This window comes from Colobus angolensis, unplaced genomic scaffold, assembly GCF_000951035.1.
Source record: "Colobus angolensis palliatus isolate OR3802 unplaced genomic scaffold, Cang.pa_1.0 Scaffold82, whole genome shotgun sequence".
In the NCBI taxonomy this organism is placed as follows: domain Eukaryota; kingdom Metazoa; phylum Chordata; class Mammalia; order Primates; family Cercopithecidae; genus Colobus; species Colobus angolensis.
In genome coordinates, this window is record NW_012122043.1 from 5,749,028 (window position 1) to 5,774,933 (window position 25,906).

Sequence of the window (25,906 nt, forward strand, 5' to 3'; positions counted from 1 at the left end):
CAGAAAAATTCACAAATACGCAGAAATTAAACCACACACTTTCAAACAACCATTGGGTCAAAGAAAAAAATTTGAAGGGATATTAGAAAATATATCGAAACAAAAATGAAAGCACGACATACCAAAAATTATAGGATGTAGCAAAGTCAATACTAAGAGGGAAGTTTTTCACCATAAATGCCTACATTAAAAATGAACAATCTCAAATAACCAACATACCTCAAGGAACTAGAACAAGAGGGGAATATTAAACCCAAAGCTAGCACAAGAAAGGAAATAACAAAGATTAGAGCAGAAATCCATGAAATAGAGAATAGATAGACAGTAGGAAAAAATGATAAAACTAAGAGTTGGTTTTCTGAAAGGATTTTAAAAATTGACAAACTCTATGCTAGACTAAGAAAAAAGAGATGAGATTTAAGTAAATTCAGAAATAGAACAGAGGAAATTACAACCAATGTCAAAGAAACAAAAAAGATCATAAGAGACTATTATGAATAATTAAATGCTAATAAGTTGGACAACCTAGAAGAAATGGATACATTCTTAGAAATATACAACCTACAAGACCAAATCTAGAAGAAATAGAAAGCCTCAACAAATCAATAACAAAGAGATTAAATCAGTACTCCAAAACCTTCCTGGGATCCTGGAAAACAAAAAGACATTAGGGAAAAATTAGTGGGAACCTAATAAACTTTGGGTTTTTATTGATAATATTGTGCCAGTGTTGGTTTCTCAGTTGTGACAAATGTCCCATAGTGATGTAAAATGTTAATATGGAAAATTATGTGAGAGAGATACAGGACCTTTCTGTACTATTTTTGCAATTTTTCTGTAAATCTAAAACTACAATTAAAAGGTTTTGTTTGCAGATAACGTTATTTTCTTGTGGAAAATCCCTAGGAATCTACAAACTCCAAATCAACTTACAGGAGCAAGGGTACAGGATGTAAGATAAGCATGCAGAAATCAATTGTGTTTCTACATATTGTCAATGAATACATAGACACAAAAGTTAAAATGGAATGTGCTTTTAAATCACTCAAAAAATGAAATACATATGTGTAAATCTAACAAAACAGATACAGGACTTGTATGTTAAAACTGCACAATGCCAGTGAAAGAAATCAAAGCAGATCTGAATAGACAGACATACCATATTCATGAATTGGAAGACTCGACATAGTAAAAATGTCCATTAGGATATTTTTATAGGATAGGATTAATGTAATTCTATCAAAATACCAGAAATATAATTCGTAGACATAGACAAGTTTATTCTAAAATTGCAAAAGCAATTCCAAGGAGGAAAGATAACTTTTGAATAAGTAGTGCCAGAGTAACTGGACATCTGTAAGCAAAAAGAAATGAACCTCAACCTAAGTCTCACACATTATATAAAAATGAATTCAAAATGGGTCACAGACTTAACTTTTAGAAAAACAGAAAGAGAAGACTTTGGGGACCTAAGCCTAGACAAAGAGTTCTTAGAATTAGCATCCAAAACACAATTTTAAAAAGGAAATATTGGATTTCATCAAAACTAAAAATGATTGCTCTGTGAAAGACCCTGTTAAGAGGATAAAAAGACAAGCTACAGACTGGGAGGAAATATTTGCAAACCACATATCTGACAAAGATCTAGTATTCATATACTCACATATATAGAACTCTCAAACATATAAAGAACTCTTAAAACTCAAAAGTTAAAAGACAAGCAACCCAATTGGAGAATGAGTGAAAGACATAAAGAGACATTACACTGAAGAGGATGTACAGATGGCAAATAAGCACATGAAATAAGCACATTTGGAGCATGTCTCTCTAGGCGGTCACAAGTTCCTGAATGCAAAGCCCCTTGGGAACTCGAGGTAGACTGTTGCCTGGCCCTGAGGGCTCCAGATTTGGGGCTAGATGCTAACAGAGAAAGGTGATTGGGTAGTGCCTTAGTCTGTTCGAACTGCTATAACAATGTTCTTAGGCTGAGTAATTTATAAACAACAGAAATTAATAGCTCATAGTTCTGGGAGCTGGGAAGTCCAAGATCAAGACACCAGTGGATTCGATGTCTAGTGATTTTGTGTCTGGTGAGGCCTCATTATCCACTTCAAAGATGGTTCCTTCTAGCTGTGTCTTCACAGGGTGGAAGGGGTGAACAAGCTCCCTCAGACCTCTCCATGAGAGTGGAACCCTCGTGACTTAATTGTCTCCCAAAGGCCCCATCTCTTAATACCTACCTTGGGGGTAGGTTTCAACTCATGAATTTTGGGGAAACACAAGCTTGTATCAGGCAGCAAAGGTGAACACAGCTTGACTCTGTGTGTGCACACAGCACTTTCATCCTTTGTGGGGCACCAAGCCAGAGCCCAGAAAGCCAGAATGCTCTTCCCTCTTTGGAATTTGGCGCTTTGCAAGTTCCACAGTGGGGATCTCACGTCTATCCACACAAGGACACACCTACATAAGCAACTTGGGATGGGATCTTCCAGGACAGTCCCTACGTCCGTGAAACACTGTGGCTCCATGTTCACGCCACCACAATTAACTTTCCACCTCCCACCACCCCCAGAAAACAACATGCTTAGCTAATTTCTAGGACTTATTTGCTTGCCTGTTTTGACTAAATTGTTGGTTATTTCCTTTTTTTCCAAAGAAGAAAGGAAAGAAAGGCAAAAAGAAAGAGAAAAAGACAAAGAAGGATAAAGATCTGACAGCGGACAGGTGAGGAATGGACTCGTTGTGTTGTGATGCATGTGAGAAGAGGGTGCCCCAGAGAAGAGCACAGGAAACCCCAAGGGCACCCCCTCTGTGGTGCCACGCCCTCTTCATCCTCCACAGTCCTGTCCCTACAAATCCCAGACTGGAAAGATGCCTGGGTGGCCCAGAAGGCAAACCTGGACCCCCATGACTTCTGACTTCATATTTTTTAAGTTTTAAAATTCATGGAAGGGGTGTTGTTTGAATTTTTTGTTTAAGAAATAACAGCCTGGTGAAGCTTTTGAGGAAATATGGAGACTCTGAGTACCCACAGGGCAGGAATCTGCCCAAGCGCCTCTGCTGGGGCCCTTGCTCCTGCCGCAGAAGGAATGAGAGCAGTGAGGCCCAGTCTCAGGAAGGGCTGTGTCCTTTCCCGGAGCTTCATGGGCCCAGCTTCAGTGAAGGACAAATGAATTCAGTGTTCATTTTTAACTTGAAGTGGCCTGAAAGTGCTTTAACACTGAAAATAAATAGTACCTAGGTTTTCAAATATTATCAAGGAATTTTAAATCCCTAATAAATAATGTGGGAAATAATTTTGAATGTGTATTTTTCTTCCCATGGGTCTTATTAATGGGTCAACACCTGTCGCTCCCCTGTTGGGGGTTCCCTCCCCTCTCCCTTGGTCCTGTCACTCTTCTGTTTGGGGGTTCCCTCCCCTCTCCCTTGGTCCTGTCACTCCCCTGTTTGGGGGTTCCCTCCCCTCTCCCTTGGTCCTGTCACTCCCCTGTTGGGGGTTCCCTCCCCTTGGTCCTGTCGCTCCCCTGTTTGGGGGTTCCCTCCCCTCTCCCTTGGTCCTGTCACTCTTCTGTTTGGGGGTTCCCTCCCCTTGGTCCTGTCGCTCCCCTGTTTGGGGGTTCCCTCCCCTCTCCCTTGGTCCTGTCACTCTTCTGTTTGGGCGTTCCCTCCCCTCTCCCTTGGTCCTGTTGCTCCCCTGTTTGGGGATTCCCTCCCCTCTCCCTTGGTCCTGTCGCTCCCCTGTTGGGGGTTCCCTCCTCTCCCTTGGTCCTGTCACTCTTCTGTTTAGGGGTTCCCTCCCCTTGGTCCTGTCGCTACCCTGTTTGGGGGTTCCTGCTTCTCCCTGTGTCCCAGCGTTACTCTCCCCAAACTGTTCGAGAGAAGGTCTGTGAGAGAGAAAGCCCTGCCTAGAGCTCTCTGTGGGGGAAGAGGAGACCAGAGCACCCAGAGGGACACCGGGCATCTGTAGCCTCCAGGGAGGCCAGAACACCGCCATGGCCCTGGCAAGCAGCCCCTGGAAACACAGTCACGGGGAGTGTGGGTTTCTGCTCTCTAGAGAAATGGCTCTCACAGGACATCCATAGAGGGAGAGGGCTGCAGGTTCTCCACTCAAGTCTCGGCACTGTTTGAGAAGCGGTTCCAGGTCGAGAAGCTGGGGCTGACTGCCGCCTAAGAGGCAGCTGGTCAGTGTTTTGAGTCTCAGGTGCCCCTGTTCCTGGGGAGGCACACATCTGTCCATGTGCAAACACTGGCACCTCCTGGGGCAGATTTGGGGGACAGAGGGGCCTCAAAGTCCCATCCCTTGAGGAAGGTCAGCCCATGCTCACACACAATGCCGTGGTGTCTTCTACTAGCACTAGCATTTTTTTTTTTTTTTTTTTTTGAGATGGAGTCTCACTCTGTCGCCTAGGCTGGAGTGCAGTTGTGCCATCTCAGCTCACTGCAACCTCCGCCTCTGGTGTTCAAGCGATTCTCCTGCCTCAGCTTCCTGAATAGCTGAGATTACAGTTGCCCACCACCAGGCCCAGCTAATTTTTTTGTATTTTTAGTAGAGACGGGGTTTCACCATGTTGGCCAGGCTGATCTCGAACTCCTGACCTCAAATGATCGGCCCACCCTAGCCTCCCAAAGTGCTAGGATTACAGGTGTGAGCCACCACGCCTGGCCTCGGACCTTCTTAATATCGTTTGTTCTGATTATGTTAGAGAATCTTCTTCAAATTTATGTTAATATTTTATACCTGTGTTAGGTGTTTATATTAAATAAGTATTCAAGTTAAAACACTGCAGTTGATACCTCCTTGATATATATGGGTCAAATATTGCTATCCCAAATTCCACTAAGTTAAATCTTTCTTAACTTTCAGCAGAGGGCATACTACTTTAAACATGTTTGATGGAATACAACTCCAGTCATCCAAAGACTGGGGTCATTGGATTAGCATTTCCACTAATAGTATTTGGCTTGAATCTAGCTGATATTCTCGGCTATCTTTTAATCACACTAACTTGGGTCACAGGACAGTCAGAAGAACTGTCTAAATAAAGTTGTATTTACAGTTCTCAGAGAAAGACCAGAGTAGGATGGAAGAATAAAGAAGAGGAAAAGACAAAACATCTCAAAGGATTATACTGAATAATATTGGAATTTAACCTATCTAATTTATGCAAGCCAAACCCAGCGAGCATCACTGGGAGTTTCATCCGTTATGTGGGATAGATACTACGTCCATTTTTTTCTCAATTAGTATAAATTACCAATGTGCTGGCTATATGCCCAAGGTCCTTTTAGAGAAGTGGTTTTGACATCTGTAAACACTCCATAAAGTATAACACCCTCCTGAAAAATCATCACGCTCATAGCTTTAGACGTTTTATCTTCCATATAAGAATTATCTTCAGTCTCATCCTTTGTTCTTTGTAAATATTTCTTTCAAACAATTGTGCAATTGGGTTAAAAGGAAACATAAATTTCACAAAGGATTAATGACGTATTACAGCTTGCAGATGCTAGCCGAATATATAATTATAGGTCCATTGCGTTACTATTATTGGGTAATTTCTAATTCATATTTGTGCCATCATGAAGACTGATGGAAGGGCAGACTGCAGGAGTTATAGCTGGTCCCAGACGCCCAAAGATATCATTCTTATTAATGGGAAACATCAGATACACACATAGATGAGTGAAAGTATGGTTTTTAAAAAGCCTAATTTATCCCCAAATTGTAGAAACACTTCAAAACTCCTTTTATTTGCATATGAACAAATGTACTTGGAAATAGATCTGGTTTAAGTTCTCCACATATGTGGTCATTAACAGAAATACCGCTGATTTCTGTGTGTGTGACTCTGGAACAGACGCTCTGCTTTCTCCCCAGGACCATCGAGTCTCTGTATAAGGAACTGGTGGAAGAAGGATTACTGATCCGGGCTCTGAAAGTCAACCTCTCTGATTACATTGGTGAGCACACAAAGAATAATGCATGTGTGTGTCACGCGTCACCTCTTGTGTTTTGAAATCCCAGCAGCCAGAAATATGTTTTATTTACATTTTTGTTCAAATGTAAATATGTTTTATTTACATTTTTGTTCAAATGTAAATATGTTTTATTTACATTTTGTTCAAAACCTGGCCCATGGTGGCTCCTGGTAAATGTTTGTTGGATTGAAATGATTCAAATAACCTGAGAGGATGCTGTGAACTAACAGATTCTCTTAGTAAAATGGTTGCAGCTCTCTCCCCTGACGTAATAGAAGCAGGTTTTTAACCTACTAGCAAGGTTCCTCAATGCATTCTTTCTGGCATAATCTGATTTAAGGAGATGGGGAATTGTTTATGATTTCACATGTGAAAAATGCACCTGGGGCAGCACCTAAGGCTTCCACAACACACTCCTTACTGGAGGAATTATTTCCAAAAGATACCTTCCAATAGAGACACAAATATTGGGGAGGAATGAGGTGGGGACATTTGTTATCACAGCCTCACCTAATGGTTTTCTCTGAATTTTTAAAAAACACGATGATGACCTGAAAACACACTTAAATCTTAAAATTCCTCATAACTGTACCACCCTAATGCAGTTATTAGTTTTACTTTTATGAAGAAATTACCCCAATGGATGACAACATTCTCCTACATAACCACAGAAGGAAAATCACTCAGAAAATCAAACAATAATGCAATACTGTTACCTAATATACAGTGAACTTCCAGCTTTCCCAATTGTCCTGATAATGTCCTGTATACATGTCTGTCGTTCTGCATCCAAAATCCAGCCAAGGATGGTGCAAGTGATTGTTGTGTCTCTTCCGTCTCCCGTAATTCCTTCCTTCTGGAACAGTTTCCCAGCCTTCCGCCATCTTTCACAACACTGGCATTTTTGAAGAGTCTGAGCTGTTCACAGACTGTCCCTCAATTGAATGTGCGTCATGGTTTCCTCATTATTTGATTCAGGGTAAACATTTGACAGGAAAACGATGGTGTGTCCCTGTCAGTGTTTCCCACTGGGGGCACCTAATGCCACTTTGTCCCATCAGTGGTGACGTTAAGTTTAATCCTGTGGCTTAGGCACTGTTCCCTGGATTTCTCCACTGTAAAGCATCATCTTTCCCTTTATAATTAATGAACAATGAATCCAAGGGGTGATATTTTGAGGCTGTGGAGATTCTGTTCCCAGCATCCTTTCAGGCAAGCGTTTTAGCACCCAGTGACGATTTTTATCTGCATCAGTTATTGCTGTAGCAGTTGTAAAGTGGAGATTTTTCTCTTTCTATCATTCCTTCTACATTGAATAGATATCATTCTTCTGTAAGGAAGTGTGTAATCTTTTAAAATCATGTTATCAGTGTAGACATATGGATTCTTTTTTTATTCAATGTATTATCTACGCCTATCATTATCCATCCTGTTATTTACATTGACCCAATTTTGGTCTATGAGAGCAAGAAGGCTGGCATTCTCCTTTGATCAAAGGATGGTTATTTTAATCCCTTTTCAAGACAGCCTTGTTTTCTTCTTGAGGACTTGAAGGAGCCCTCACATTTCCTAACAGCATAAGAATTTTGCCAGAATATATATTGAGATATGTTTTGGGTTTCTATTTATTTTACTTTCTGTGTTTCTTCTTCAGGTGCTGGAGAATTTTCTCCTGTGCCTTGATTCTGTTTTGTTAATTCTGTTAATATTTTTAAATGGCTATTTTTAACAGAACCTTCTCTTATTTATGGTTTGGATTTGTGAACAAAAGATCCTAGTGCCTAGTACAATGCCTGGCACATGGTAGATTCCCATTACCTATGTGTGGACTGACTTCTCAACTAATTATTAGTTTCTTATCCCTTCTGAACTTTTTCAATGATCTGTCAATTTTCAGGAAGCATCTTTAAGATGCCTAAGGTCAAAGTGGATGGAGTCAGCCATTTAAGAGTGACTCTGATATGGTTTAGATCTGTGTGCCCACCAAACCTCATGTAGAATTATAATCCCCAGTGTTGGAGATAGGGCCTTGTGGGAGGTGAGTGGATCATGGGGGCAGTTTCTCATGAATGGTTTAGCACTATCCTCCTTGATACTTTCTTCACAGTAGTGAGTTCTCACAAGATCTGGTCATTTAAAAGTGTGTAGCAGTCTGGACACAGTGGCTTACGCCTGTAATCCAGCACTTTGGGAGACCGAGGCGGGCGGATCACCTGAGGTCAGGAGTTTGAGACCAGCCTGACCAACATGGAGAAACCTCATCTCTACTTAAAAAAAAAAAAATTAGCCGGGAGTAGTGGCACTCGTCTGTAATCCCAGCTACTCGGGAGGCTGAGGAAGGAGAATCACTTGAACCTGGGAGGTGGAGGTTGCGGTGAGCCAAGATCACGCCATTGCACTCCAGCCTGGGCAACAAGAGCGAAACACCATCTCAAAAAACAATAATACTAATAAAAATTAAAAAATAAAAATATAAGTGTGTAGCACCTCCCCCTTTTATCTCTCTTGCTGTGCTGTGAGACATCTTGCTTCCTCTTTGCCTTGTGTCATGACTGTAAGTTTCCTGAGGCCTCCCAAGAAGCCAAGCAGATGCCAGCATCATGCTTCCTGTATACCCTGCAGAACCATGAGCGAATTAAACCTCTTTTAATTATAAATTACCCAGTCTTGGGTATTTCTTTATAGCAATTCAAGAACAAATTCATACAGACTCTAAGTGAAAATGACTCAATTTAACCAAAGTAGTCAAATATCCACCAAAATCTGTCACACTTTGACCTTGTCCATATTTTCATTTTTTCCCGGTTAAGGTCCTTAGCTTGAAAGATGGCAGTGTATCTTCCTAAATCCCCACATCGTAAAACAGAGGAACTAGAAAACAAGACCAAAACCCCCCAGGCAATACTTGCACCACAACTAAATGACAAATTTTCCTCATTGAACCCCAAAGTACAAACTTTAGGGACACCAAAGGACCTGAGAATAGGAGACCCCAAAATAACCACAGAGCAGTGGGCCAGGTAATATGCAGTGGGCCAGGTAATGTGCAGTGGGCCAGGTAAGAATCAAAGCTGAATCTAGGAGGGGTTTTGCCCATCTCCATAGCAGATGAGTGCAAAGGACCCGAATAAGAAAGTGTGAAGGGGCTGGGACAGTGACTCACCCCAGTGCCTTCCTCCACAGGGCCCATACTACGAAGAAACTCTTGGGAGTGAAATCAAAATTGAACAGGATAGGAAAAGTAAAGGTGAAACATAGAGAAGACCCAGAAGAAATTAGGGAAGGGGACCAGAGCCAGAACATCTCAGAAAGCAAGCCACCACATTTTTAGCATCTATAAAGATGACAGAGGAGGGAGCTCTGTGAAACTGGAAGAGCTATCCTGCGCCACACCTCCTTCTAAAAGTATTGGACTATTCGCTCATATAAATTTGAGCAATGGAAAAGTTCAAGGTCAAAGCTCATGCAAAATTATCATTAAGAAAAAAAGAATAAGAAAACATTAACATCCCAAAACGACATCTCCACAAAGCAGGTCTATACTGAAACCTACTGTTGCAAAACAATATACATTCAGAGACTGGGTGTGGTGGTTCATGCCTGTGATCTCAGCACTTTGGTAGACTGAGGTGGGCAGATCATTTAAGGTCAGGAGTTCCAGACCAGCGTGGCCAGCATGGAGGAACACCATCTCTACAAAAATTACAAAAATTAGCCAGTTTTGCTGGCACACACCTGTAATCCCAGCACTTTGGGAGGTCAAGGTGGGCGGATCACCTGAGGTCAAGAGTTCAAGACCAGCGTGGCCAACATGGAGGAACACCGTCTCCACAAAAATTACAAAAATTAGCCAGTTGTGCTGGCACACACCTGTAATCCCAGCTACTTGGGAGGTTGAGGCAGGAGAATCGCTTGAAGCCAGGGAGGTTGCAGTGAGCCAAGGTTGTGCCAATGCACTCCAGCCTAGGGGTCAGAGCAGGACTCCATCTCAAAAAAAAAAAAAAAATGGTTAATATACATTAAAAAATTATAGAAGACGTGTGAGAACAGCATAAAATAGAATAAGTACAACCCAGAAATGAGGTGAGAAATCTCAATAAATATAAATAAAGGGGAAAATGTTATAGAAAAAAAATTATAATGAATACAAGAACAAATAAAAATAATAATGCTTTAGAAATAAAAGGCAAAAAGACAAAATTTTTAAAGCAAAATTAGAAATGAAGAATATTAAAAGAATTCAAAAGAGCATATCAAATATTGATGACAGACAAAGAAAATCCAACATACAGATAATATGAGTCCCTAAAGAAGAAAATCAAAGCAAAGGAACAGAAAAAATGCAAAGAATTTTGGCCAGCCACAGTGGCTCCCAGCTGTAATCTCAGCACTCTGGGAGGCTGAGGCAGGAGGATCTCTTGAGACCAGGTGTTTGAGATCAGCCTAGCAACATAGCAAGACCCTTCTTCTACAAAAAAATAAATAAAAACTAGCTGGGCATGGTGGCACGCACCTATAGTCCCAGCTACTTAGCAGGCTGAGGCAGGAGGGGCGCTTGAGCCTAGGAATTCGAGGCCGCAGTGAGTCAAGATCACACCACTGCACTCCAGCCTGGGTGAAAGAGCAGGACCTTGAGATGATCTCAAGTTGCAATTTTATAAATATATATAATTTTAATTCATGAAAATTTCTTTTAGGCCTTTTCCTGTTTAGAAAAAGAAAGCGCAGCTCGCTGGTAATGCTCATTTAACTTCATGTGAACATGCTGTTCAAGGCTGAAGCAAATCTGACTGATTTTCAACGTGAAAAGAAAATGTAGAAACTGTTCTGGGAGTTATTTCTAAACAGAACTAATATCAGAACCATCTGAACCATCAGAATTGTCTATTTCAGAGAAAATCAGATTCATCAAATGAATCTTCAGCCAACGACCGCTGGAAAACAATGTCAAGATCACGCATAGGAATGCTCCGTTTCTTAGGATTTGATATTTTCAGGAATCAAGAATTACTATATTTTCTAAATGGAAACACCACCACTGAAAACAGAATGCTATAAATAGAATGATGTCTTTTGTTTCTGAAGTCAATATACTAGAGCTATGCAAAAAATAATAATAAAAACGAGATGCTTCCTGGCAAAGTTTTCTTGGGGTAAATGCTGCAGCTGAAAGCATCTCTGGTGAGTATTCTCAGGACAAACAGGAAAAGGGTTTAAATGTTTAAAAAACATTAAAACCACATAATGAAAGACCACACTGTCTATCTGAGAATATTGACTCAGATTGATCAAGAAGACATTCTAATAAAAGTGCCTTTGGGCATCTATGTAAAAGAGATCACAGGACTTGGAAAAGAAAGAAAATTAGATTATCGTCAAACTTTTCCATGGCAATGCTTTACACCAGAAGTAAATGGAATAGCATATATAAGATGCTCAAGGAAAGGAAGCAGGATCCTAGGATGCTGTACCCAGTCAGATTTATTTTCAAGTACACAGGACACAAACTGATAAACATACAAGAACTCAGCAGTTTTCCCCAAGCCCTTCCTGAAGAATCTGCTAAGAATGACCTACTGACAATCAAAAATGGCGTGAGAGACCTTGGCCTGAGGATTGGTAGTAAGCATTCTCCATGTACCCATAAAACCAATAGAAGGTGAGGGCTTCAGGAGAGAGAGTACGATGCCTAACAGCGGTGGGCACTGCCAACATGGCATTGCAGACTTTCTGCCTTAGGGGGACTGGGCTCTTGCACAGCTGGGAGCTTCTTCCTGATCTCATAAACTTGGGGAGCTTGGGAATGGCCCCCTGCCTCTGGAAAGCACACTGCTCTCAGCACCCAGTTAAGTCATGCCTCGTCATCTTGTCTAAGAAGAGAATTAACAAGATGAGGACCCAGGCACCCTCACTCTCCCTTGGGTTCCCTGGTTTCGAATTTATTATCTTGTTTCCTTTTTAACACCCTGACAACAGAGGCATGGCCCAGAGGGTTCCTCTGTTGCCCATTCCGTTGCTCCAGAGGCCTATGCTACAAAGCCTCAGTGCTCAGAGCCCTTTATTTCTTCCTGCTTCTAGAGAAGGAGAGAGGGTAGATGTGGGCTGTTCCTCCCTAGCCCTTCATCCAGGCAGGGCAGGAGCAGGGATCCCCAGACACAGAACATGGTTTCCCAGATGGATGTCTCCACCAGGCCAGGAATGCGCTACACAAATCCACCATGCTCAGCCACTGGACACAAAGTTGCTTTTTATAGTCTTGAGATTTGTAATCCCACTCTTTCCTCAACACCATTGAACTCCAACAGTCATTAGAATCACAGCAGATGAGAGCTACAGGAGACTGAAGGGGGGGAACAGACCCAGAGGATGCGAAGCCTGCATTGCACAGCTCGGGATGACCCCTTCCTCCAGGCCCAGCCCTCAGCTGCCACCAGCCCACCCCCACCACCCAACCCACTGCTTGCTGCGCCCTTGCATGGCCACCCTGCTCCAAAACTGGCCCTGTGCCCAGCAGCAAGCACCTGCCACAATCTCAGGTGTGCGAGAAATAGCAATTTCCTTATTTTCTTTAAATCACCTTAATTTGGCTTCACAACCCCTGTACTAACAAGGTGATTTAAACTCAGTCCTTCTTACCAGTCCCCACCCCTGCCCCTAGATATCATCGAGGCCCGAGTTCCCAGGTAGCACCAGGCTGCAGAGATATTCTGGGGGCTGGTGTCCATGAAGGTCCCCCAGACCTCCAGGGCCTAGGGGCTGGATGCCTACTGCTCAGGGACCACTGACCAGTCTTTCCTCCCAGGCTCAAGGAATCTCTCCTTCCTCTCATCCTTCTGAGGCTGCCTCCCTCCGGGATGCCAGGCCTTTACTTACTCGTTCTGTGCCTCAGTTTCCACTACTATGGGATGAGGTCATTACAGCGAATGCCTCACTAAATTGCTGTAAACATTAAGCGAGTTGCTAGATGGAGCACCCCAGGCTGCACCTGCACGGCATTCAGCTGCTCCCAGCTGGCGTGTGGTCAGCGATCTTTGGTGATTCTTGGTGTAAAACCATCACCTCCCTCTCTGCTTTTTTCTTCACGTGGTGCTCTGCCTCTGTGCATGTCTGTCTGTGTCCAAATTTCTCCTTTTTTATAAGGACACCAGTCCTGTTGGATGTAGGGTCCACTCTAATGACCTCGTCTTAATGAAATCTATCTGCAACAACCCTATTTCCACATAAGGTCGTGTTCTGAGATGCTGGGGATTAGGACTTCCACGTAGAATTGCAGGGGGATTCGATTCCACCTGTCATGCAGCCCCTGTTTGGTTTTCTGCCCCTTGTTCTGGGTTTCCTGGCATTGTCATGCCCTCTATCCCAAATGCCTTTTCATCTGCCACTTTCTTCTTCCCTCCCCTGTGGAAGATCTGATATCTGTGCAGGGAATCCTGAACTTTCCAAGCTCCGAATGCATGGATGGGAAGGGGCATGGCTTCTACGCGGGGCCACCGCAAACACAGGAACGTGCTTTCAGTGCGAGTCTCAGAACTTGGCAGGCAGCCCAGGCTACTTGTGTCCTTGCCGCTGTTAGAACCAACACCCACTAATTCAACTGAATATAATTTGTTTAAACAAAATCTGTTAGGTTCTAGAAAATGTGCTGCATCTGGAGATTAATACGGGTTTAGATAAGCAGGAAAATTGGGGTCACTTTCCTGTCACCTTTAATGTCATGTTTACTGGCAATGAGCGCTGGATTTAACGGTTGTTACAGGATCTCCTTCTATTCTAGTGGAGGCTAAATTAACCACTCTCCCATTTATTACCTGCTCATTAAAAAGTGTGGTATCTGAAGCCGTAATAGATGCTTTCATTATCGCTCATTCTCCCAACCAATACCCATTGTCCTTGCCAAGGACTTTTTTTATGTGGAGGCTCTGAGAGGCTGCCCCCCACCCCACAACAAAACAGCAGTCACTGTCTGAATTTTAACTCCGATTTCCTTAGCATTTGAAAATGCTTAAAAGCTTGGGGTATTTTCAGTGTTTCCTACACACATCAGTGTGCATATTGTACTTGCCGTACACGTGTAGCATCCAAAGCTCTGCAGGACCAGGACTCGCTATAGGAAGAAAGCATCAGGGAAAAAAATCCAGACACGAAGATTCATTCATTGAATATTTTTACTCCAGATTCAGATACGAATCAAGAGAGAATCATATGAACCTATAAAGGTCCGTCCTCATGACAAATGGAGACAGCCAAACTAATTTTCTTGGTGACCTTATCTAAATTAGTTAGAAAATAACACTTCAGATTTATGACTAGTTACAATTAAGCCCTTTGATATCTTCTAATTAAACCTGTAAAGATTTATTTCTATATTATTCCTTTGGTAATCTCTTAAAAATATAAAAATGTAAATGAATATTACCCTCAAAAGGAGATGTTTCTATTTATCCTAAATTAGACTCATACCCTTCCTTTCAAATGACTGCATTTTACACTCAGATTTACACTGCTCCAATACAAATTCTACATTTTTTGTAGAATTTGATCTTAAATAACTTATTTTTAACGTTTGCACAAATGTTATACATAATCTCTGGGAATATAAATAAAGCAAAGCCCCCTCTATTTCAGCCTTTCTTGTGTGTCCTTCTTTTTAGCGCTTTGCCCCATTTCACGTAACTCAATATTCAAATGTTGTTTTAGGAAGTATTGGGAGGTTAATATAATAGTCAACATAATTCCCAGTTTACTCTAGCTAGTAGAGCAGGGCTTTCTTGCCTGGATAGTTTTTCTTCAAACCTTTATGTAAGAAAAGAGGTGTTCTTCATAATGACTCTCCTAATAGGATTCTCTTTGCTCTGAAATGTTAAATTTGTATTCTCCGATCGTTTTTGCAGACCAAAATTATGCAGCTCAGACCAGTGCTGTTTTCCATTTATTTTTCCTCTGTTTCTTTTCTCTCCAGGTGAGTACAGCTACCTGGGGACTACTCTTCGCCAGGTATCCATAGAACCCATGCCCTCCCTCCTGGATGTCAGACAGCTCATCACGTTGTACGGAATCTGGCCATTAGGTAAAGACTCGGCATGCGCGGATGTGCCTTTTCCAAAGCAGCTTGCACCACTTGCTAGTTTGGACAGTGTGTTCCTGTTTGTTGGCAAAAGCGCACCGCAGCTTAACTTTTCCTTCTGAGAATTCTGAGTGGGCACAGTTTCATTTTGATAGTGCGCCCACGAGCATGCAAAGTACTACCAGGGATAGCACTTCTGCACCCTGTCTGTGTGCCTGCTCAGCAGTGCTGGGCTGAAGGACATGCGGGCAATGAGCTGGGGAGATAATAGGCAAAGCAAGTACCTGCAATTACGATTAATCAAATCAGAGAACGGGCTAGGGCTACCACTGGCCTTTTACCCACAGGCTCCTATTACTAGGTCCTAAACAGAGGCGGCCTTTCAGGAGTCAGTGCAAGTGTATTTCATGGATCTAAAGGATCACCTTTAAGGCTCTGCCAGTTTTCACCGAAGTCTACTCTCACTGCTAAATGAGGTTCAACTGTGACTTGTTTCAGACAGACACACTAGAGCTCTGTGGTGTGCAAGTGGTGCAGGAAAGATGGGCTCTCCGTAACACAGATATCTGCGGCTCACGTTCGCTTTTTTCTTTTTTCTTTTTTTTTAATGGCTTTGATATGTGTATGACCTGAATCACCTGGGGCAGGGATGGCAACTCCAGCCAGGAGTTTCAGTTCTGACAACAACTCTCAAATAGAAGTCATCTTCTATGTGTTTAATTTGCTTTAAAATGAGATGGGAGTAGTTCAAACCCTTAGTGTTCCACTTTGACTTCAGCCTATTGGCAAGAAATAGTTAATTCCTCTTCTAAATTAATGTCAGAAGTAGTAAATGGAATTTACTACTATAAATGGAATTTGGGATTAATATACATATATATGTATATTTTATATACATATATATATTTTATATACATATATATATTTTTTGTTTGTTTGTTTTTTAATGGTGGCCACTGCCCAGACTAAAAACCCGGCCACTCAGCAGAGGACCTTGAGAACATGTCGTGGCCGCTTACATACCTGGCCAGGAGACACCGGCTGCAGCCTGGGGCTGGGGCTTAGACTCTGAAACCACCTTGGTAGAGAAGAGGAAGCCCAGGAAGTATCTGGTCAGCATCCACCCACCCTCCTGGAGGTATTACTGCCACACGAGATCATGGAGAAGTGAAGGGAGGAGGCGCGCTCCCAGAGCAGAAACCATGTCCGCTGTTTCATCTCCTGCCAGACGCCTCCAGGTGGATGTGGTCCGGCTTTTACTGATTCATAAGCAGTTCCAAGATGCAGAGGCACTTCCTTGGAGTCACAGGGCTAGGAAGGGGCTAAACTGGGTTGAGGACACAGAACACTGGCCTCCTTGTTATCTCTTAATCCTTGGAAAGTTGAACAGGGCTCAGCTGGGAAAACTGGAACCATATACTGTGTCTCTTGGTAGCTCTACAAGAGGGGCAGGAAGAGCTGTGGACACTGGCACACATGTGTCCTGCCAGCTCCTGGGCCCTCTGCCCACCTTTGCCCTCCCTGAGGTCAGCCAGGCCCCAGTTGAAGAGGCCTTCTTCAACTGGGACCACCCTTTTCACGTCTCTGGGTGACCTTGGTGACCACCTCCTTTCTCTGGAAGGCCACTGCCTGTGTCACTGCCACACACTCTCCCAGGCCCACTCGCCCCTGCTCCTCTGCCTCCTGCCGCCCCCTCCCAACCCAAGACTCTGTCCTCAGCACTGTTCTCTCCTCCCTGCCCCGCTCCCAGAAACCTCTCCCGGCCCCCTGGCTTCAGCCAGCACCCCTGGCACCTGCCATCCCACACCACCTTTCAGGTCCCTGACCGCTGGCTCCTCACCCCTCCCTGTGCCAGCCTGGCTTCCCGGCCCCACGTGAAGCCTGCCCACACACCCCCTCACTGCATGTTACCGTTCTGCCCATTCCTCAGAGGCCAGCCCAGGTGCCACCCCCTCCTGGAAGTCCAGCCTGAGTCCCCCACGGGGAGCAGTTTCTTCTCTGAACTCCCTGTGGCTCTCCTGGACCTTCGCACCGCTTGCCTCCCATTCTCATTATGGCAACTCAGGTTCAGCTCCGCCCCTGGCCTGAACTGTCCACAGCAAACCCTGAGTCTTTTCCACATTTGTGTCACTCCCCGCCACAGCCCCCACTCCCACGGGCGCCCGCCCTAGCTCCCAGCCAGGGCCAGCACAGAGCAGCCTTTGATACCCAGGTGTCCAATGCAGGGCACATGAATGGCATCTCTCTCCTGTTGTGGAAAAGTCTCTCCTTTATCCCGTTAGATTGCCACAGCCCTTACTAACCACAAAAAAAGCATGCTCATTGAATTACATTTTGAAGAGAATTTGCTCAAAACCATTTTCTGAGTTTATGTGGAGAATGGTAGGTAGCCATAAGAATGACATGTCCAGTCATCACTTGAAGTTTCTCTATCTTTTCAATTATACAAGAAAAAAGAAAAGCATAATCATTTTATTGGCATTTACAGATTATCAAAAAGAGCCCATTAAGTGACAGAACACAAACTAACATGATAGTAAATGATTTGATCGCAGCACTTTCCAGAATTTAATCCCATTCACTTTTCAGTTGCTTTGTGCCCAGTACCTGCTCTGCTTGTGTTCTCTGCAGTGGGGAAGACCCACACCCGAGGTCCCTTCTGGGCACTAAGGAAATTGACAGTGGTGGAGAACACAGGGCATGAACCTCCGAATGACTCTAATCATCCAAGTCACTTTATTATCAAGTGTCAGGTTAACTCTGCCGCTACTGACAGCTAGAAATCAGGGCAGGAGAAAGAAGTTCAGGCTACTGCTGCCTGGATCTCCGTCTTCCCTTTATCTCACAAGAATCACTAAATGGTAGGCAAGAGGGTTGCAAGGAAATAAATACTTAGTCAACCTTATCGTCTGTGTCTCCACATTCCTCCTCTTCCCAAGCTTGCAAAGAATTTAATGCTGCTGCTGACAAGCAGAGAAAGCACTCAAAAAAAAAGAAAAAGAAAAAGAAAACAGCCAAAGGTGAGCTATTGCAGGAATGCTCTTTAAAAATTATTATTTTAGGGGAAATACTGATGTGGAGAGGGGGAGAAAAAGGGTATTAAGGACCTGCAGAGACCCTGTGGCTCCACCACGAGCCCTGACATACAAATTAAAAGTGTCACGGAGCCAGCTGGGATGGAGGCGTGTCTCTGGTTTGAAATGCTTTCGACACCTTTATCACTGTTGCAGAAAGTGGGGTCACATGATGCCGTTTTGACCTTGCGTTATCCTAGTTGAAGAACCACTGATTTTCTTGGCAGAACATTAGCACCTTGCCTCTGCCTTTTTTAGGTTCTGCAGCAGTGCATGAAAAAGCTCCTTTGGTGAAATCGCTGCTGTTAGCCGGGCCGTCTGGGGTAGGGAAGAAAATGCTGGTCCATGCCATCTGCACCGAAACGGGAGCCAACCTCTTCAACTTGTCCTCCTCTAACATTGCGGGGAAATACCCTGGCAAAAATGGCCTCCAAATGATGCTGCATGCAGTCTTCAAGGTATTGATTACATTTCTTGGTTTCCAACTCTCCTCCCTCTTTCAAATTACATTTCCAAACCCTGCAGACAATTTCTGTTGGCAGACAAGCATGACTCTCTTAAATTTCCTCATTGTCTACTCCTGCAAATTACTTCATTATTGCATATGGCCAAACACACACAATTAGAAACAACTTCTTTCTTTCCGTAAGCACCCTACCGTGCCGTCCTGATCACCCTCCCTCTGCCACAGGAACCCTTCTGGAAATGCTTTCATGTCTCATTGAAAATTAAACCCACAATTGCTTTGTTCGGCCCACCTCACTTTAATAATTGACATCAGGTAGAGATATTTGCATTATTTGGATTCTTCCTTACATGACGTGAGTTACCAAGGTATGGCACCTTCTATGCTTCTGTGCACTCCTCACACAGGTGTGATGGAGAAGCCTGCAGGCACCTAAGCCAACCAGAGTAATGTAAAGATGCGGTGATATCACAGGATCCGAGCAGCTCTGTGATCTTAGCTAAGCTGCTAGCTTCCCTGGGTCTCCATTTTATCATCACAAAATGAATGTGTTTGAAAGAACTTTGATACAGAATATTTTATATTTAATACGAAGGCTTTACAAAATTTAATTTCTACTTGCTTCAGAACCTCCAGGTTAGCCTTATGCTATTCATTTCAGTTAACTGCCATGCCAGCTTTTACTGTATCAAAACCTACTTGGTGGCAAACACTGTCCCATATTGGAGGTCAGGTGTTGGCTCTGTGTCTGCTTTCTGAGGGGCTCTAAAGCATGAGAGATGCTCACCAACGAGGCAGTTTACAGGAATGATAAATGGACAGGAATGTGTCCTCCTTAGTGTCACGCTAATACACCAAGAAACGAGAGAGTGACAGTAGTAGGATTTCTTCCCTTAGCCACATGGTCCCTCCCACTGCAGCAACTCAGGACATGCCACTCTCCTTTTCTCTCATGCTTGTAAGGAAGGAGTTCAGAGAGGAATCTGTGGAGTATGCAGTGTGTAACCACCATTTTCATGCACATATGATCATTGTACACCTTTTTTTTGGAATTTATATTCAAGTCATTTACCTATAGTTGATGCTTGAACAACACAGGGGTTGGGGCGCTAATCCCCTGTGCAGTTGAAAATCCACATATAGCTTTTCACTCCCTGAAAATCTGATTACCAATAGCCTACTGTTGACTGGAAGCCTTCCCAATAACAGAACCAGTTGAATACCACATACTTTGTATGGTGTATGTATTATACACTGTATTCTTATAATCAACTAGAGCAAAGAAAATGTTATTAAGAATACCATAGAGAAGAAAAAATCTATTTACTCTTCATTAAGTGGAAGTGGTTCATCATAAAGGTCTTCATCTTTGTCTTGTTCACATTGAGGAGGCTGAGGAGAAGTAGAAAGAAGAGGAGGAGTTGGCCTTGCTGTCTTAAGGGTGGCAGAGGTGGAAGAAAATCTGTGTATACATGCACCCACACAGTTCAAACGAGTGTTTAAGGATCGATCAACTGTACCTTTCATTTAGTTATCGGTTTCATTGGTTCATTTCATTGTTTAGGTTAATTTTGTATTTTTTAGTATTTCAAAATTTCTGAGAATTTTGAGGAGCTCTCCAACTATATGCATTTCTTTTTTTTTATTATTATTATACTTTAAGTTCTAGGGTACATGTGCATAACGTGCAGGTTTGTTACATGTGTATACTTGTGCCATGTTGGTGTGCTGCACCCATCAACTCGTCAGCACCCATCAATTCATCATTTATATTAGGTACAACTCCCAATGCAATCCCTCCCCCCTCCCCCCCCATGATAGGCCCCAATGTGTGATGTTCCCCTTCCCGAGTCCAAGTGATGTCATTGTTCAGTTCCCACCTATGAGTGAGAACATGCGGTGTTTGGTTTTCTGTTCTTGTGATAGTTTGCTAAGAATGATGGTTTCCAGCTGCATCCATGTCCCTACAAAGGACGCAAACTCATTCTTTTTTATGGCTGCATAATATTCCATGGTGTATATGTGCCACATTTTCTTAATCCAGTCTGTCACAGATGGACATTTGGGTTGATTCCAAGTCTTTGCTATTGTGAATAGTGCCACAATAAACATACGTGTGCATGCGTCTTTATAGCAGCATGATTTATAATCCTTTGGGTATATACCCAGTAGTGGGATGGCTGGGTCATATGGTACATCTAGATCTAGATCCTTGAGGAATCGCCACACTGTTTTCCATAATGGTTGAACTAGTTTACAATCCCACCAACAGTGTAAAAGTGTTCCTATTTCTCCACATCCTCTCCAGCACCTGTTGTTTCCTGACTTTTTAATGATTGCCATTCTAACTGGTGTGAGATGGTATCTCATTGTGGTTTTGATTTGCATTTCTCTGATGGCCAGTGATGATGAGCATTTTTTCATGTGTCTGTTGGCTGTATGAATGTCTTCTTTTGAGAAATGTCTGTTCATATTCCTATATGCATTTCTATATTTCTCCCTGTAGTACTGTCAGTGGCTTCACGTATGTTGAAGCACTGTTATGAGATACATCCACGTTTAGGACTGTTATGTCTTCCTTCCTGGTTGATTATTTTATCATTATGAAATGACCCTTTTTGTCCTGGAAATACTCCATGTCTTGAAATCTACCTGGTCTGATACTAATGGAGCCACATCAGCTTTCTTATGCTGAGGGTACATGGTATATTTTTATGCTGTTTTATTTCCAATATGTCTATGTCTTTATAGTTAAAGTGCATTTCTTATGGATAGCACACAGTTGGGTTTGCTTTCTTATTCAATCTGACAACATATGTCATTTCACTGGAGCATTTGCTCCGTTTATTTTAAATGCAATGACTTAAATGATTGAGTTAGGTCTACCCTTTTGCTATTTGTTCTCCATGTGTTCCGTTCCTCTTTCATTCAGCTTCTCTTTTCCTGCCTTCTTTTTGGTCTTTTTTAATTTTATTTTTCAGTGCTGGCCTACGGATTACTGTAGTCATTCTTAATTTATCACAGTCTATGTAGAATTAATATGGTATTTTACATAAAATATGAGAATCTTGTGACAACATAATCCACTTGTTATCTCTGTCCTTCATTTTCTTATTATACATTTTACATTTATAAATGTTATATATACCACAATAGAATGTTATTTTGCATTTCACAGTCATTTGTATTTTTAAAAAATTAAGAGAGAAGAAATACAGTATTTTATACATCTCCATGTATTTGCTGTTTTTAGTACTCTCTGTGTTTCTGTCAAGTTAAGTTTTCACCTGCTATCATTTCCCTTTCAGCTAAAGAACTTCATTTAGCATTTATTTTAGTGTAGGTCTGCTGACAACAAATTTTCTTGGCCTCTATCTTATTTATCTTAAAATATTTTTACATTGCCTCCATTTTTGAAGGATATTTTTGCTGGATATAGAATTCTGGGTGGACTTTTCTTTCAGCACTTTTAAGACGTCATTCCATTGTCTTCTGGCCTTCTTTGTTTCTTATGAAAAGTTGGCAAATTTTTGAATTATTTATCTCCTGTGTATAATGAGTAGCTAAATAATTCTATCTCCTCTGCAATCTCCTGTGTCATTATTCTCTGAATAGTTATAAGATTTTCTCTGTTTTGATTTTCATCAGTTTGACTATGGTGTGTCTAGGCATTCGTGTTTGGTTTTTGTTTTTGTTCTTATTGTTGTATTTATACTGCTTGTAGCTCACTGTGTTCATTGAATCTGTAAACATATGTTTTAAATCAAATTTAGAAACTTTGGGCCATTATTTTCTCCAGTTTGTATTTACTTCATTCTCTGTCTCCTCTCTTTCTGAGGCTCTAATTATACACACATTTGACTGCTTGATATTGCTCCACAAGTCACTGAGGTCCGGTTCTTTCTAGTTCCCACATTGGATATTAATCTGTATTCAAATTTACTTACCCTTTCTTCTACCATCTCGAATCTGCTATTCAGCCCATCTTGTGGCTTATTTTTTATTTCTGATCTTCTTATCTTTTGCTTTTCATTTCTAGCACTTACATTTGCTTATTACTCGTTTTCATTTCTCTGAATAGTTCTCTATCCGCCCATTTCATATGACCATCTTTTTCCTTCAAGTCTTTGAACTTAATTGCCTTAGAGCCCTTATGTGCTCATTTCAAAACCAGGGTCATAATGGGGCCTATTTCTATTTGACTGCTTTTCCCTTGACCATGTGTCACATTTCTCTGTTTTTTCATCTGATTGATAATTCTTACTGTATATTAGACATTGTGGATGGTACGTTGTGGAGCCTCTGAAGCAAGCGGGGCTTTGTTCTAGCAGGCAGTTAAATTACAGGCTGACCAGCTTGAACTTGCAGAGGCTTCGTTTTCCATTTTGTTAATATGGGTCTCTTTTGGCTTTGTCTGTGGTCCAAAGCAAATCTCTTCGTCCTGGAATATGGTCTTTACTCCAAGGTTTCAATGGAAAACCTGTTTACCAAGCTCCTCTGACTTGGCAGTAGCTGAGGAATGTGCTCCGTTCTTTTAGTTTTTCATCTATTGCTTTTCACAGAGCTTCTTAGAATCTTCCCCCACGCAAGCACACATCTAAAATTAGCCAATGATTTCAAGGTGAGCTGGAATTTGAAGCCAAGCAACCTGACTTGTGGCCTCCATGTGCTTAACTACCAGTAAGCACTAAGTTCTTCAGAGGAAAGGTAAAATGAACCCATCCTCTTGCCCAAAAGAACACCTAAATTTGTTCATTCTAAACATCAAATTTTGTTGACATTTGACATTGTCAAGTAACAGACAGAAGCACATAAGTATAAAAATATTAGTGTTTTGTAAGCATCCACATATCCCAGACTGTTCCATACATCACTATGTATTAAGTCATTCAATCCTTACAACAACTCTGTGAGGTAGGCATTATCATTATACCCATTTTTCTGATAAGAAACTAAGGCACAAGTCATTTTAGTAATTTTCTTGGTTGCAGTGCAATGATAGGATCTCACACAGTCTGGCTCCAGAGCCTCCAAGTTTCAAAACTGCATTATACGGCCGCTCACTGAAGTAGGGCTGAGTTAAGTATCGGTTTTCCGACCCTGGTGTGAATCTAGGCCAGAGCAAGGATGTGATCTTTCTGTTCTCACTCTAGGAAAGTCTTTGTTCCTGCTGCTGAGAGATGTGGTCTTGAGACCAGAGAAGTGATCTTTGCCTTTATTAGAATGATCACAAACTGGCATTGTGTGGACCGCAAAATGCTGGGTGTCAAATTATTAAAATGTGGAGCACCACATTCACCCACCTGGGCCACTTCATGTCAGAGTGCCTGACACACACCTCATTAAGCTTCACCTTTCTTGTGTATATAACTGATTAGTGAAAGACCCAGAGGTCTCAGGAGTGGGAGCCATTCAATTAAAAATTGTGTGCAGTGAGGCCACCGTGTCCCAGTGTGACTGACAGAGCAGCTATCTTCATTGCAAAGAAGTATTTGCTTTTAATTAACCACAGGCAAGTGGGACAGGATGCTCGTGCTGGTACATTGGCAGCAGGAAGCTGGAGTGCCTGACTGTGCCGTGTGAGCCGCAGAACATGGGCCGTGGCTCGAGGGCAGCAAAATATAGTTCGTGGCATTTGCGGGAGAAGGTGAAATAACAGAAGGGCCTGATTCCTCATGGAGTCTTCCTAGAGAGAAGTCCTGTTACCAAGTTAATCTCGAGAGGCTAAATCATGAAACTACTGGGAAATACGCGTCATTTCTCACTTCAGGCAGGTCGCATTCGCCTCACTCACAGCACCGTGGAAGCACGCAGGGAAAATGAGTCTCTGATTTGTTGCACAACCGTAAATTCAAATCCATTTTGTGATCATTGCATTTGGAGGATTTCTTTATTTTACACACAATAACTAATGGAATAATGAGTGACGGGTGAGGGGAAGCGTTTCCTTTTTAAGAAATGTGTTTACAAGTAAATGACTATTATTTCAGATTCCCTATACTACAAAGCTATACATAGAAAAGAATATACGTATCTTGGAAATATAAGGAATATTTGTCTAACCAATTAATAAATATTTGACAAATGATGTACATGCAATAAGCATTTCACAGGTAAAAGAATGTATAAGGCAGGGCTGTTGCCTATCACCCACCCCAGGTACCAGTCTCCTTGAGTCTGTATAACAGTAAATCAGGGCACAGAGGAGCGGGAATGGCTTTTTCTGACCTCTGCCCTGGAGTCAGGCACACGCTAAGGCGTTTTACACATATTTTCTCTTTTAATTGCATCAAAGCTCTGATGAGGTAGGAATTAACATCCCCATTTTACAGATGAGAAAACTAACACTCAGAGTGCTGAATTTCAACAAAAATGCAAAAGAACAAGAGGACTGACCTCTGGATTTCAGTCCAGGTTGGGCCCCAAGACCATCGCATGGCCCCCCCAGCTGGCCTCTGGGGAAGCCTCGGCTCCGCGTGCCCCTCCCTGTGGGAGGCTGTGCCCTCCACAAGACACAGGGATAAGGCTCTTCCTGGGCCAGCGAGTCTGCTGAGAATATCCCAGTGTGAGACGGTGAAGCAACTGAAGGCCATTCTGCTTCTTCCTGCATCCCCCTTGCCAGTGAGACTGCCCCCACCCTCCAGACCTCTCATTAGAGAGGCAAGGGGAGGCCAGGGCAGGGCACAGGGTAGGAGGCTGGACCAGAGCACGCTTCAGCGGCCCCCTTGGTCCTGGGCAAGGGTCCTCTCTGCCCCCGGAGGTTCGTAGGTTCTGCTTTCCTGCCCTCTGCTTGGCGACCTGGCCCCTGAGGGCTGAGTTAGAGTGAGGACCTGGGAGAATGGGGCCGAGGCAGTGTCCGCTGTAGAACACGTGGCCCACAGGGGTCTGCAGCATCTGGACAAAAGGGACCCTCAATGCCCTTGTGCCCCTGTACCACCCACCCAGCTCAGTACCACCACCCGGCTCCTCAGTGGGCTCACAGCCAGCAGCCTGTGGCAGCACACCAAGGGCTCTCGCCCAGATGTGGTGTGTGGTGGTGTGGACGGCGAGTCCAGGTGTCCGCAGGGGCGCCTGGCCAGTTTCTGTAGCTCACAGAAGGAATGTTCCTCATAGGAGAAGACTTCTCTTCCTGATTAATAACCCAAAGACATTGCTGCTATTTGTGGATGATTGTATTTAACACACACACACACATACACAGATGTACAATTAGTGTAATAAATATGTTAGTCTCATTTTACAAGGTAGATATCAGTAAGGATGATGCAAGGCCTACACCTGGCCACCAAAACAGGGCTGATCAAAAAGGAGGGGGAGAGGAAA

General features: G+C 42.8%; 1 protein-coding gene across 3 annotated transcripts in view; it reads left to right on the forward strand.

The window, feature by feature from the left end:
* IQCA1 (IQ motif containing with AAA domain 1) overlaps positions 1–25,906 on the forward strand; it is a 166,466-nt gene that overhangs the window by 106,856 nt on the left and 33,704 nt on the right. For all 3 annotated transcript variants that reach the window (XM_011929620.1, XM_011929621.1, XM_011929619.1), the window contains 4 exons: positions 2,657–2,724; positions 5,879–5,961; positions 14,939–15,046; positions 18,376–18,575. In XM_011929620.1, the coding sequence (XP_011785010.1) occupies positions 2,657–2,724; positions 5,879–5,961; positions 14,939–15,046; positions 18,376–18,575 (459 nt within the window). The remainder of the gene's footprint in view (positions 1–2,656; positions 2,725–5,878; positions 5,962–14,938; positions 15,047–18,375; positions 18,576–25,906) is intronic.